The sequence below is a fragment of the Hemitrygon akajei genome, chromosome 29 (assembly GCF_048418815.1).
Source record: "Hemitrygon akajei chromosome 29, sHemAka1.3, whole genome shotgun sequence".
In the NCBI taxonomy this organism is placed as follows: domain Eukaryota; kingdom Metazoa; phylum Chordata; class Chondrichthyes; order Myliobatiformes; family Dasyatidae; genus Hemitrygon; species Hemitrygon akajei.
The window spans coordinates 34,541,522-34,555,159 of record NC_133152.1 but is presented as its reverse complement, the minus strand read 5'-3'; the positions used below and the strand labels follow the sequence as shown (position 1 = coordinate 34,555,159).

General features: G+C 43.4%; 1 protein-coding gene across 1 annotated transcript in view; it reads left to right on the top strand.

Annotated features, from left to right (window-relative positions):
- The window catches only part of LOC140718425 (uncharacterized), a 353,391-nt gene that overhangs the window by 293,367 nt on the left and 46,386 nt on the right, over window positions 1-13,638 (top strand). Inside the window, exons 16-19 of the mRNA XM_073032152.1 lie at window positions 1,521-1,646; window positions 2,901-3,032; window positions 5,475-5,603; window positions 7,404-7,535. Coding sequence (XP_072888253.1) covers window positions 1,521-1,646; window positions 2,901-3,032; window positions 5,475-5,603; window positions 7,404-7,535 — 519 coding nt within the window. The remainder of the gene's footprint in view (window positions 1-1,520; window positions 1,647-2,900; window positions 3,033-5,474; window positions 5,604-7,403; window positions 7,536-13,638) is intronic.

Below are 13,638 nucleotides of genomic sequence, written 5' to 3'. Positions count from 1 at the left end.
GAAAACATTGTTCTGGGGTCAGCTCGTGTGCAAGTCCCTTTTCCCATTGGGCATGTAATGTATGGTGTCTTAGTAAATGGATATTTGTCAAGTTAACTTTCTTGATTTTTAAAGCTAAATTAGGAAAGAGTAGAAGGAGGTATACGTACTTGCACCCGGGATTTTGTGATGAGTATGTGACAACTGGACAAACTTCATTCCCTTTCTAGTACTGGACTTCCCAATAGAAACAATTGAAATCTAGTCGCCACACACACACACACCCCTCCATCACTCCTTTCATCTGGTCACTCTTGAGTTCAAAGTTCTAAATACATTTATTATCAAAGTATACATACATTATACAGCCTGAGATTTGTCTCCTTTCAGGCAGCCACAAAACAAGAAACCCAAAAGAACCAATTAAAAAAAAACTGACAAACACACAGTATGCAGGGGGAGAGGAAAAAAACCAGAAATTGTACAAACAATAAAAGTAAGCAAATAGCATTGAAGTTGAAAGTGAGTCCTCAGACACGAAGCCTGGTGCTAGTGCAGCGAAGGGCAGAGTAAACGTCACGGAGCAGTGCGCAGGATCTGCCTAACGCTCGCCTCTGGTCCCAACACCCTGCCTTTTCAATCCTTCCTGCCTGAAGATTACAAAGAGTACTCTTCTCAGGCTGTACAACAATGAGCATTGAAATCGTATTACCTCAGAAGTGCCTCTTAGGGAAGTCCTTACAAAGTTCTGTGACAATGGCCGAGAGGATACCAGAGGTCTCCCTACCATTTATTGGGACAGTTATCAGGAGTGCTGCATGTGCAGGGTCCTTTGAATTATCAAGGATCCCAGCCGTCCATCCAGCGTCCTCTTTGACATTTTACCATCAGGCAGGAGACAAGAACGGTCAGGATGGGAGACAGTTACTTCCCTCAGCCCTTGCGGCTTCTGAACTCCCTGCCGCATCGCATTCAAAGAGTTACTGGTTAATTTGTTCTGTACCTTACAATTTTAAAATTATGAACTTTATTTCTGCAAAATTAATTTGTAGATTTTATTCTTACTTTCATAAGATATTTTGTGTTATATGTATCTTAGGTGTACTGCTGTGAAATGTAGTACACCTGAAAAAGGCCGGGAGAAATGTTGTCTCGTTTGATGGTATACAAGTATATAGTTAAATAACAATAAACTTGCCTTGCCTTGACTTGACTTGATTTCATACTCGGCCACTTCTCCTGTGTGCCTGCCTCTTACAATCAGAACGGAGTCTAAAGTGGGAGAATTATGATGGTACAAGGAGCATTTGACTTGATTCTTACTCACAATTTTTTACTAGGTCTGTCTGGATCCCCAGTCACCATGATGTGTTTGACAGCAGACTTACCAGATGACAGGCTCTAATGTAATAGAATTGTAAAGCTCCAGACTTTCACTGTGTAATGAAGCTTGGTTGAATGAGGCAGGGACAGCGATCAACAGGGAGAAATTAAACGATAGTATGCCAGCCAGCTGATTGCCTCTGCCATCTCGATTGCAGAATGTGCCAACGACAAGTTTGGAGCCAACTGTTTGCAGACATGTGACTGTGGGGGAGCCCCGTGTCACCGGATGACTGGAGAATGCATCTGCCCCGCCGGCAGAACTGGCCTTGGCTGCAAAAACGGTGAGAGGGCAGGGGTTGGTTTAGAATCATCATTCCTCACTGATGTTGTCTCGGATGAATCAAAAGAACAAATGGATTTTGAAATATGACGATAACAGAAATTATGCTTTCTGTAGTAATACGCAAAGCAGGATAGCTTCGAATGCAAAGCAAAATTTTGTAATGTCACTCAAGCTAACTCTTTCAGGCAATGACACACTTGCACCACTTTTTTGAGGATAATTGGCTCTGGCCATGTGTTGTAACCAGGAGCCAATCAGAAAAGCTCTACGATCGGGCAAGTCATTCTGTTCTTATCCCACACTTAGTCATTTCATACCTGAGTTGATTTTAGCAGTGAATGGATCTTTGAATGGTATTTTTCAGAAGCTAAATCAGAATCAGGTTTGAAATTTGTTGACTTTGCGGCAGCAGTACAGGTGGGAGTGTGTGCCTTCAGGCTTCTGTACCTCCTTCCTGCTGGTAGCAATGAGAACAAGGCATGACCCAGGTGGTAGGGGTCCTTTATGATGAATGCCGCCTTTAACATGTTCTCTTTGGTCACCTTAGTGCCATGGAGTCATAGGTCAATGCAGGCCTTTTGGCCCAACTCATACTGTACTTGCTGACCAATTTGCTCATCTAAGCCAGTCCCATTTTCCCAGGGCTGTCTAAATATTCCCTACACATGTTCCTGTCCATGCTGAAGTGATGAGTTCCAGACACACCTGCAAACAACTGAAAGAGATAGCCACTAAGTGGAGATGATTACTTTAATATGTTGATTGCTCACTTTTATGGTATTACTGCCTACTAAAATTAATAACAGCAAGGCCTAAATTTTCTCTGCAGGTTTTACATGATTATTTGCAAATAACTTGTCCCAAGATCCAAATTCATTATCTATGCTGACCCCTTTGAAGTGAAGTCCTGTGCATTTGAATAGTCAGCAAACGTTCTTCATTCAGACTCACTGTGGCAGCGTACCAGAGGATATCTGGTCCTACGTCGAACAATGGCCCACAGCGTGATTCAGTGACCTCTGACAGAAGGAGAGAAAGACTGGTTGCAAACCTCCCGGAACAGGCAGAATTGAAGCTGCTTTTTAATAGTTATTTGGCCTTTTCTTTTCTATGCATTGGGGAGTTGGGAATACCTATTGAAAAATTATGTAGCTACACGTTTCTAGTTAGGCCCCGTCTCAGTTTAAGGACCATCAACTCGGGTCAGATGTTTCCACCGTCCTGCTGCAACCATTTTGCTTTCTCTCCACAGATTGCCCACCAGGCTACTGGGGCCTGGGCTGCCAAGAGAGCTGCCCTGACTGTCAGAACAATGCGACCTGTGATAAGGAGACTGGCCAGTGTACCTGCCCACCAGGATTCATCGGGAAACTCTGTCAAAACAGTAGGTACTCGGCTTGTTCCTGAAGCAACAAACAATTGGTTCCAGGAGCTCAGCTGAGTCAAGCAAGATCTGGAGAATGGGGGATGGGGGGGGGGGTAAAAGAGTTGTTGATATTTTTAGTCAAAACCCTTCATCAGGACTGAGAGTGGAGAGAGAGAGAGAGAGAGAGAGCTGGGTGGGGGTGTGTGCTGTGAGTGGAGACGTTCTGCGGAAGAGACTTTCCCTCTCCACTCTGTGTTTCGACTTGAATTCCTCTCCCCCACAATGCTGCTCGACCCCGAGTTCCTCCGTCAGATTGTTTCGTGCTCCAGATTCCAGCATCTGCAGCTTATTGTGTCTCAAAAATGTTCCTGTTTTGGAGAGTTCTTGGTAAGCACATTCCTAACGCACACGCACACAAACATTGCCTTGTCATTCCACAGTCACTGTGCTGAGTGTGTGTACTTCAATGACTTCCCTGGTATATTCTCATAATGGGGTTTAAACTGAGTTGGTGCGCTCTGGGTGGGTTTGTGGTGCATTCCCTTCATACATGGTGGAATATTCAATTTCTTTAGTAATGGGGATGTGTAAATGCTTATCTGCTGTTTGAATACTGTATTTAAGGTAGATGCTTCTATCTATTTTGTAATATGATTGTGGGCTGCACCTTACATTTTGTGGGGTGCATCATATTCTAATTCATGTGTAGTCTTACGTTAACTTTATTGGTAATTAAAGATGGTATGCCCTGGGGCCTAATAAACAGGACTTATCCCTCTCAATAGGGGAGACATATTGAGTTCACACTGGACAAACTACGGAGCTGTTATTGTCTTTTCTGGTAGATTTTCTTTGTTAATTTGGCAGTTTTCACAATTTTTTAGCTAATATTTTTAAGTTTGTTTTTCAATGCATCTGTTAAACACCCATGCACTAAAGTGCTAAGCAACTCCAGCCACTGTTTCCCCCGGTCAAAATGGCAAGGTGTTGTTAATGTGAGTGTGTAAAAGCTCATGTGTAACGAATACATTTACCGAGTGCTCTCCATCACACTGACTTATTCATAATTCATCCCCCTTTATATTTCTTGTCTGAAAGAGGGGATTTAGTCTATTGAGTCTGTTCTGCCTCTCAGATAATAACCACATCTTCTTACTTAACTTTTTAGGCATTCACTAACCAATTTTAGTTAGGGTGCCATGTTGGGAAGTCAGGACTACCTTCTCCAGCTCTGTATCCCTTTTGCCAATCAACTTTCCAGCTCTCAGTTTCATCCCTCCCCCTCCTGTCTTCTCCTGTCATTTCGGATCTCCCCCTCTCCCTCCCACTTTCAAATCTCTTACTATCTCTCCTTTCAGTTAGTCCTAACGAAGGGTCTTGGCCCAAAACATCGACTGTGCTTCTTCCTATAGATGCAGCCTGGTCTGCTGCGTTCCACCAGCATTTTGTGTGTGTTCTTACTTCCTTGCCATCTGCCTGAATTTAACTCCTGGTATGAAATTTCTCTTGATTTTGTTCTCAGTAACTTTCTAAGAGAGAAACGTTCAGATTTCCACTACCCAGATTCCTGCTTCTATGCAACTTTGTTGATTCTGAAGAACTGGGAAGATCTGTGCTGTGGCACAGTTGGCTGAAATCAACCATTTCAACATGATCTCAAGATCATGCAGAATTAATTGCCAGGAATTCCCCAGGAGCCTCTCTTCCAATGTCAACTCTCCAGAACTGATTACTCACTATTCTGATGACTGCAGGTCACCCAAGAAAGTTGATATAACCCAGCACTACATTTCAGCCAGGTTCCACACTGCAGGCGTAACACCTGTCCATCAAGACGATGCTGAGAACTTGGGTCGGGGTCTGTCCCATGACAAGATTCTGGGATCTTGTACAGTCTTTTCATTCCATCTTTCCCACCGCTCTAATGTTACAATGTGATGAAGATACCTACCTACCGTGCCTGATTCACTGTGCAGTCTCACTGTTAACTTTTCACTGTCTGTACTCTGCCAGATTCCCTGCTCTTCATCTTCCACCACTGGATTTTTACTCAAGCTCCAGAGATACCAGTGTTTTGTTTTACTCAATGACCAGCTCTTCCCAGCCCCTCATGATCTTCACAAACTCTTCTTAACTAACTAATCCTTCTTGCCTATCACCGCCCCTAGTCCTCCAACACAAATGTTGCGACTCTTTGGTTGAACTCAGCTGCTAGGTCCGTCTAGACTTCTTTCTCTTCTCCTGCCTGACACCACCATGTTCCTTCCCTAAGGGGACCCACAATGCCAGCCAACTACATCTTGGAAAACCGGGATATTATTACAAAGTCAGTCATTAGAGAACAATTGAATCAAGTGTAAAATGAGACAAAGTTAATCTCTGTGTTGAATGTAATATTTTCCTTGTGATATTTTCAAGAGTCCTGACTGGAACCAATTGTGAGTCTGTCTTCTTTCCCAGTTTGCCCAGCAGGCCGATATGGCCCGGGCTGTCAGATGCAATGTGGCTGTGAGAACAAGGGGCAGTGTGACCCTGTCACAGGACGCTGTAAGTGCTCTCCAGGATGGACAGGCCACCACTGCAGGAGAGGTAAGAACCACTCACAGTTGGCTAGCTCCAGAAATTCTCAGCACCTCTATCTTTTAGGATCTTTTTTAAACAATATTCTGCCGAAACAATTGGCTATCTTTCTTTGGATCGGTCTAACTTTGCTTGGTCGCACCTGTGTTATACAGAAGGTGCTTTTCCAATACAAATAGTTTTTATTGGTGATATGGAAAGTGGACTGTTGCCTGAACCATCTGGAGCATTATTTAATGCACAGCAGCATCTGTATTAGACAGTCGGGATACTGTACTTGTGTTGGAAATATCTGACTGAGCTTTAAGTTTCTTGAGCCTTCTTGGTTATGTCATAAATGACCTTTTCTGCAACTTTCAACCAGGTTTTCAACCTGTTCCCTGAAACCTGAAGCAAATTACCCCTCTCCCCCAGTCCTGAAAGCTCCAGTTATCCTAACATGCACAGCCTGTTGGGAAAGACTTGCAATGCCCCGCGTTCAGTTTAGAGATACGAAATTGAAACAGGCTCTCTGGCCCAGTGAGCCTGCACCGCCAGATCGCACCCATGTGACCTGACCAATCGGATTGTGGGAGGAAACCGGAGCACCTGGAGAAAACCGGGGGGAAAATGTACAAACTCCTTACAGGTGGTGGTGCAATTGAACCTGTGCCCAAGGACTGGAAGCCCTGGAGTGGCCTGTCCTGGGGTTGGAGACCTGTCTGTATGTGTGAGTGGGTGAGAGGACGGCAAAGGGGTTTGTTCTGCTGTGTTGCTTTGTTTTGTTATTGTTTTTGCTGCTTGTGTTGTTCTGCTAAACATGGTGGGCACGTTTTGTGTGATGGCAACATGTGTGGACTGCCCCCAGCACATCCTTGGGTGTGTTGGTTGTACGTTTTGATGTACATCTGGTAAATGAATCTAAATTTATTCCATAGTTTGGTTTGTTCCATATACTCTGGTTATTATTAAGGCAGAGAACCTAAGATGGCCAAAACTTGTAGGCTGTAATAATCCAGTTCACATTTTTAATGGCACAAGAGATTCTGCAGATACTAGCTATCTTGAGCAAGGCACACAAAACACTGGAAGAACTCAACAAGTCAGATGGTCTCAGCCCAAAGTGTTGACTATTTATTTCCCGCATAGATGCCACCTGACCTGCTGAGTTTCTCCAGCATTTTGTGTGTGTTGCTGACGTTACTAACATGCTGGATGCTACAACGCAGTGTAAAGTGCCCTAGGAAAGGGACTGTATTGGGACAATGTAAGATTTTATTTATTGTCCCTAAGGCTTTATATGGGACTACTCACCTCTGTGCCGACGGTGTGCTCATGATCAGGAGGAGACGGAAGGCAGAGTATGTGATGAGGATGAAAGCTGAGAGGTGAGACTTTCCCCATCATTTCACTTTTCCTTACCTAGCTCGAATGTTCACAGGTTGGAGCTCCTGGACAGTGTTCTGTAAGTTCCATCTCTCATGGCCATGGCCTGGCGGAGGTGAAAAAGATGGGCACTGAGTTCAGAGGCAGAGGCAATCTGCACATTTGAGCACAACTGCAGATGCCCTATCGAGATGGGCGGTACTGATGAGCACTCAGTAGATTGTTGAGTATTGTTGAACCATTTTGAGGAGTCTTAAGGCTATAGATCTTTCATCCACTGGCCAGTCCAGTTTTCAAGTGTTGATATGTTTGCCGAACTTAAAGCTTGAGTCAGTGGTAATGCCAAGATATTGATTATGTGTGTGCTGGCAAGTGTAACCAGTAAATTCTGAGTCTTGTTAGTACATAGCCCAGGACAATGACTGTTGTTTTGTTTATTTTAAGCCTGCGATGCCGGCCGATGGGGTCCAGACTGTTTGAGTACTTGTGACTGCAGGAACAGTGATGGAAGTTGCCACGCCATCACTGGACAGTGCATCTGTGAGGCAGGTTTTACCGCCCAGCGCTGTGACCAGAGTAAGTACCTTTAGAAAGTACAAAGCTGAAGTTCACTTCATCAACTTGCTCCACGAGAGATGAGCATCGTCTTGTTGGAGCAAATGTCAAGAATCTGATTGACTTCTTTTGACTTCTAATTGTAACAAAGTCAAAATCAAGTTTATTGTCATATGCACAAGTACATATATGCAGAGGTGTAATGAAAGGACCTTACTTGCAGTTACACTACAAGTATATAGCATCAAAGACACAACATTCAAAAGGAAAACATAAATTACACAGTACAAGAAAGAACATGATATTTACAGAAAGGTGCCGGTAAAAGGTCACCTGCCCTGTTCATGGACTGTTTGTCTTATTCCCATCAAAGCATCCATGCCAGGACCACCAGGTTCAAAAAACAGTTACTTTCCCCAAGCAGTAAGGCTGATCAACAGCTCCACCCAGGATGTGTACAGGAACGTTGGTTGAATGGTGCTGCAGTAACAACCTTGCACTCAGTGTCAGTAAACCAAGGAATTGATAGTGGACTTCAGGAAGGGTAGGTTGAGGGAACACGCACCAGTCCTCATTGAGGGATTAGAAGGGCAAAGGATAAGTGGTTTCAAGTTACTGGGAGTCAAGATCTCTTAGGATCTCTAGGTTCAATATACTGATGCAATTACAAAGAAGGCATGACAGTGGTTATATTTCATTAGGAGTTTGAGGAGATTTGGTATGTCACCAAAGACTCTTGGAAATTTCTACAGATATACCAAGGAGAACATTCTAGCTGGTTGCATCATCATCTGGTATGGGGGTGGGGTGCTACACAGGATCAAAATAAGCTGCAGAAAGTTGTAAACTCAGCCAGCTCCATGATGGGCACTTGGCTCCCCAGCATCCAGGACATCTTCTTGGACCCATTCCTCAAAAAAGCAACATCCACTATTATGGATCCCTGTTCTCCTTGTCTCATTGCTACTATCTAGGAGGTAGAAAAGCCCAAAAGCACACACTCAACATTTCAAGAACAGCTTCTTCCCCTCCACCATCAGATTTCTGGATAAGCAATGAACCCATGAACCTCAGTATTTTCCCCTACTCTTTTTGCACTACTTCTTTAATTCATTTTTATTATTTAATTTTTATTGTAATTCATGGTTTTTATTCATATGTTCTCTGTCTCATTTTGTTTTTTTGTGCTGTGTCGGATCCTGATTATTTTGTTCTCCTTTACGTTTCTGTACAACTTGAACCTTGAGAAGTCTATTGCAGTACAAAGTGGAGAGGGTGTTGCTGTACTGAGCTGATGATTAGGGTTGTGCAGGTTGGTTCAAGAACCAAATGGTAGAAGGGAAGGAGCACATGGATATACCCATAGGAGTGCTACTCAGTTCTCAGACCATACTCCTTGGGGGATTGCTAAACACTTGGAAAAGTAATTAATGCTGTTCATATGCAGACTAAACAGGGAAAATCTATTCCCTTTCTAACGTCACTAACTCTTTACCTCAGATAGTCAATTTTTCCACTGCTGTTTGTGAGAGCCTGTTGTGGTAATCTAAGCTCCCCATGTTACAGCAGTGCAACTCGTTGGACCTGCGGTTATGGAAGGTGCTATATAGATACCAATCATTATCACCTTACAAGCACGGCTTGGTCAGAGAATATCATGGATTCCGAAAGTAGCTTGTCCCATGAAGCAGTTTAACTTTAGAGTCTAAAGCCAAGAATTGGATTTCACTTATTTTTGTTGGTCTAAGAGAATGTTGCTTGGTTGGCATCAGTCTGTCTCGAAGGACGATGGGTGATGATCATCATCAGAAGCCTGGGCGGAAGGTATGGAGATCCTGAGATGCCCGGTCATCAAGATCCCCCTCTCAGCCTCACTGGTGTAGTCCAAAGGAAAGCTTATGGGGCAATATGTTTGGCACCAGCTTGGCTGCAGGAGCTGCCGGAAGGACGTTCAATGATGTCCAGCCGTCTCAGGGGCTCCATTCTGGATTTGTTGTCTGCATTTACTCCCGTAGTCTCCATCTCTCCCGAGGCTGCCCACAAGGCTGCGGGGCTATTTACCCATAACTAGTGACCTGACTCACAAGCACCAGGATGTGTCCACACGCTGGTGGGCCTGCATGCTACGTGTGCAGGGGCCAGGCCTCCTCCCTGTCCTCTGTAGTTCAGCCCGAGTCCAAAAGGAGTTCAGTTTCCATGTGTCGCCAGCGAGGAGGCACTTCATGAGGCTTGCTGTTGGAGAGACTTACACATACAGCTCTCCTTTTTGAAAGACTGCTGGCAAGCTGAAAGTGAGAGTGACAAGTGCTACCCTCTACACTACCACACTCGGTGCTTCACAACAGCCATTTGATGCTCACTAAGTGGGTAATATGATGTCAAATAAGGTGGCATTATAGTAAGACAATCTTACTTTTAAAAAATCACATTGGTAGTATCCAGGACACCTTCAAGGAGAAATGGCTCAAAAAGGCAGCATCCATCATTAAGGACCCCTTTCACCCAGACCATACTCTCTTCTCACTGCTCCCATCAGGAAGGAGGTACAGAAGCCTGAAGGCACACACTCAGTGATTCAGGAACAGCTTCTTCCCCTCTGCCATCGGATTTCTGAATGGACGTTGAACCCATAAATACTACCTCACTACTTGTTAATTTTTATTTTTCACTACTTATTTAATTTAACAATTTATATATAATTATATATAATTTATATACAATTATATATAATTACTTACAGTAATTCATGTTTTTCTATTGTTATGTTTTACATTGTACTGCTACCACACAAACTACAAATTTCATGATGTATGCCAGTGATATTAAACCTGATGCTGATGTTTTTGTTTTAATTGTTAAACCGTCACACACTGTTGTCTAGAGAGCAGCTGAGCGACGTTAATGTGAGCTGACTCCATGGCAATCACACTAAAAAATAATACTGTATCAGGGTGAATTGCCACAGGAGGTGTCCAATCCAATTTCCTGATCGACGGGTTTTAAAACAAAAATGGATGCAAACACTTCAAAATCTATGTAGAATGATTTTCATACAAACATTTAAGCTGAACATCCACAGATAGTTTTTTTCTAATTCAGCCACTAAGCTTAAGAGTTCATTTATCATAATTGTATGCATTTTGTAATTAACTAAATCACAGAGGTTGCATTACATTGGAAAGAGAGAAACAGGCCATTCAACACAAGCATTAGTTCAACACACAAACCTGCTCCACCTTTCCTCTAATCTTATTTCCCTTGCTTTCTTCCTCATGATCTCCCTGGCTTTCTCTCAAATACATCTTTGACAACTGCCTGAACCACTCTGTGGATACGCCCTGGTGCTCATGAACCAGATCCCCAACTATGGGTAAATAGCTCCACAGCCTTGTGGGTAGCCTCAGTTGAGACAAAGGCTACGGGAGTAAACCCAGACAGCAAATTAGGAGCGGAGCCCCTAAGGTGACTGGACATTGTTGAACATCCTTCCGGCAACTCCTGCAGCCAAGCTGGTGCCAAACGTATTGCTTCATAAACTTTCCTTTGGACCAGTGAGGCCAAGAGGGGGATCTTGATGACTGGGCATCTCAGGATTCCCATACCTTCCACCCAGGCTTGTGATGATGATCGTCACCCATTGTCCTTCGAGACAGACTGATGCCAACCAAGCAACATCGTCTTAGACTAACAAAAATAAGTGAAATTCAGTTCTAGGCTTTAGACTCTAAAGTTAAACTGCTTCACAGGACAAGCTGCTTTTGGAATCCATGATATTCTCTGACCAAGCCGTGCTTGTAAGGTGAAAATGATTGGTATCTATATAGCACCTTCCATAACCGCAGGTCCAACGAGTTGCACTGCTGTAACATGGGGAGCTTAGATTACCACAACAGGGTCTCACAAACAGCAGTGGAAAAATTCTTACCATTCTCCAAATAGAGAATTGTTTCCTGAATGGCTTATTAGTATGCAGGTGATGTTCTAGTAAAATAATCTTTTTATGTTAATCCTAAAGAATTAGAAAATAAAATCACCTCCCCAGTTATCTACTGTTGGGGCTTTATAAGGCATTGGACAGACTATACTTGGAGTACTGTGAGCAGTATTTGGGCCCCTTATCTAAGAAGCGATGGACTGGCATTGGAGAGGTTCCAGAGGAGGTTCGCAGGAATGATCCTGAGAATGAAAGGGTTAATGCATGAGGAGTATTTGATGGCTCTGACCCTGTACTCGCTGGAGTTTAGGGGAAAGAGGGGAGGGGTTCTCATTGAAACCTGTAAAATATTGAAAAGTCTAGTTAGAGTGGACGTGGAGAGGATGTTTCCTATAGCAAGGGAGTCTAGGACCAGAGGATGCAGCCTCAGAGTAGAAGAGTGTCCCTTTAGATCAGAGATAAGGAGGAATTTCTTTACCAGAGAGTGATGAATCAGTGGAATTCATTGGCGTAGGCGGCTATCTAGGCCATGTCATTGGGTGTATTTAAAGTGGAGGTTGATAGGTACTTAATTAGTAAAGATGTCAAAGGTTATGGGGAGAAGCCAGGAGAATGGGACTGATAAATCAGCCATGATGGAATGGTGGAGCTGACTCGATGGGCCAAATGGCTTAGTTCTGCTCCTATGTCTTACGTCTTGTATCTTAAGACAAAATGTGATCCGCTTAATTACATTGGACTTGGGATCGCTGCCATTTCTGTGTGGCTGTACGCTGATTTAGCTAATCTCAGCCCATTTCTGATGCTGAACTGCTTTTCTCATCAAAGCAACCATTAAGATATAGAAATAATTCACATCTGGGGAAGATTTAGCATGCAGTTGGTCCCAGCGATTTTGCTTGGCCAAGCTCTATGGCACTTAAGAGGGCATTGTTTTCTGCCAAATTCAACAGAGAGCAAATCAAGTGATGAAAGGAGAAGAGTAATGAATACCTTTGCAACAGTGGCACCTTCGTGACCTTCTCCTGTAGCGTTTAAAATTTATCGCCAAGTGTCGGTGAAACTGGATTCCATAGATGAACAGTACAAATAATCATGAATATCCGTATATTGGGACCTTATGTGTGCAAGGAGTGGGGTCTTTTTGTCAGGTTTCCAATGGAGCAAGATTCCATACATAGCATAATTGTTTTCATTTTTGGACATAAATGTTACCTTGGGAGTATAGTTAGGAAACTGAGATGTCGTTGTGGACTCCTCTGTAGCTGACAATTAGGCAGACAAATGACTTTGATTCAGAAATGGTGTGGTCTAAATTGAACAGCAGAGCCCAAGGCAGATCCAAGGGATTCCTGGCATATTTTGAATTGGAGCGTGGATGTTGTGGGGCTGTGATGGGGAGAGGATCCTTTCCATCATTAAACGGCACATTAGATGCATGTACTGAGACACTGTCAATGTGAGATGAAGACCCAAAGCAATTGTACTGCCAAAGTAGATCAAAATATTAGCTCCTCTCCTGACTAGGAAGTCTCTGAGTCTTCCTAGTCACTTTCCCACTCAGAAAGAAGTCCTATGTAAATGAGGCAAGGCTTTAAGGGTGAAGACGCAATGCCAATTTCAGCCCAAACTCTGATTGGAATCCTTCTGCTGCAATTCCATTTTGCTCTATCTTGTCTATCGTGCTGTGACCTCGTACCATATTGTCAAATTGGGGCAGCATGGTAGTGTAGTGGTTAGCACAACACTTTACAATACCAGCAACCCAGATTCAATTCCCACCACTGCATGTAAGGAGTTTGTATGTTCTCCCCGTGACCGCGTGGGTTTCCTCTGGGTGTTCCGGTTTCCACCCACAGTCCAAAGCCGTACCAGTTGATAGGTTAATTGATCATTGTAAGTTGTCCTGTGATTAGGCTAGGGTTAAATCGGGGGTGGGGGGGGGGGGGTTGCTGGGTGGCGTAACTCAAAGGGCACTTTCTCTGCACTCTGTGTAATGAATCGATCTGTTAACACTATACCTTGATTCATATTGACAATAATAAACCAATTAATTATTCCAATTGGGTTATGATATCTAAAGTAATTTCCAAATATCAGAAACAGGTTGTCTGATGAATATACTTTAAAATAAATTATGCTAATAATAGACATCAGGAGTGTGGAGATTTAAGTGTCTCATAATTCAGT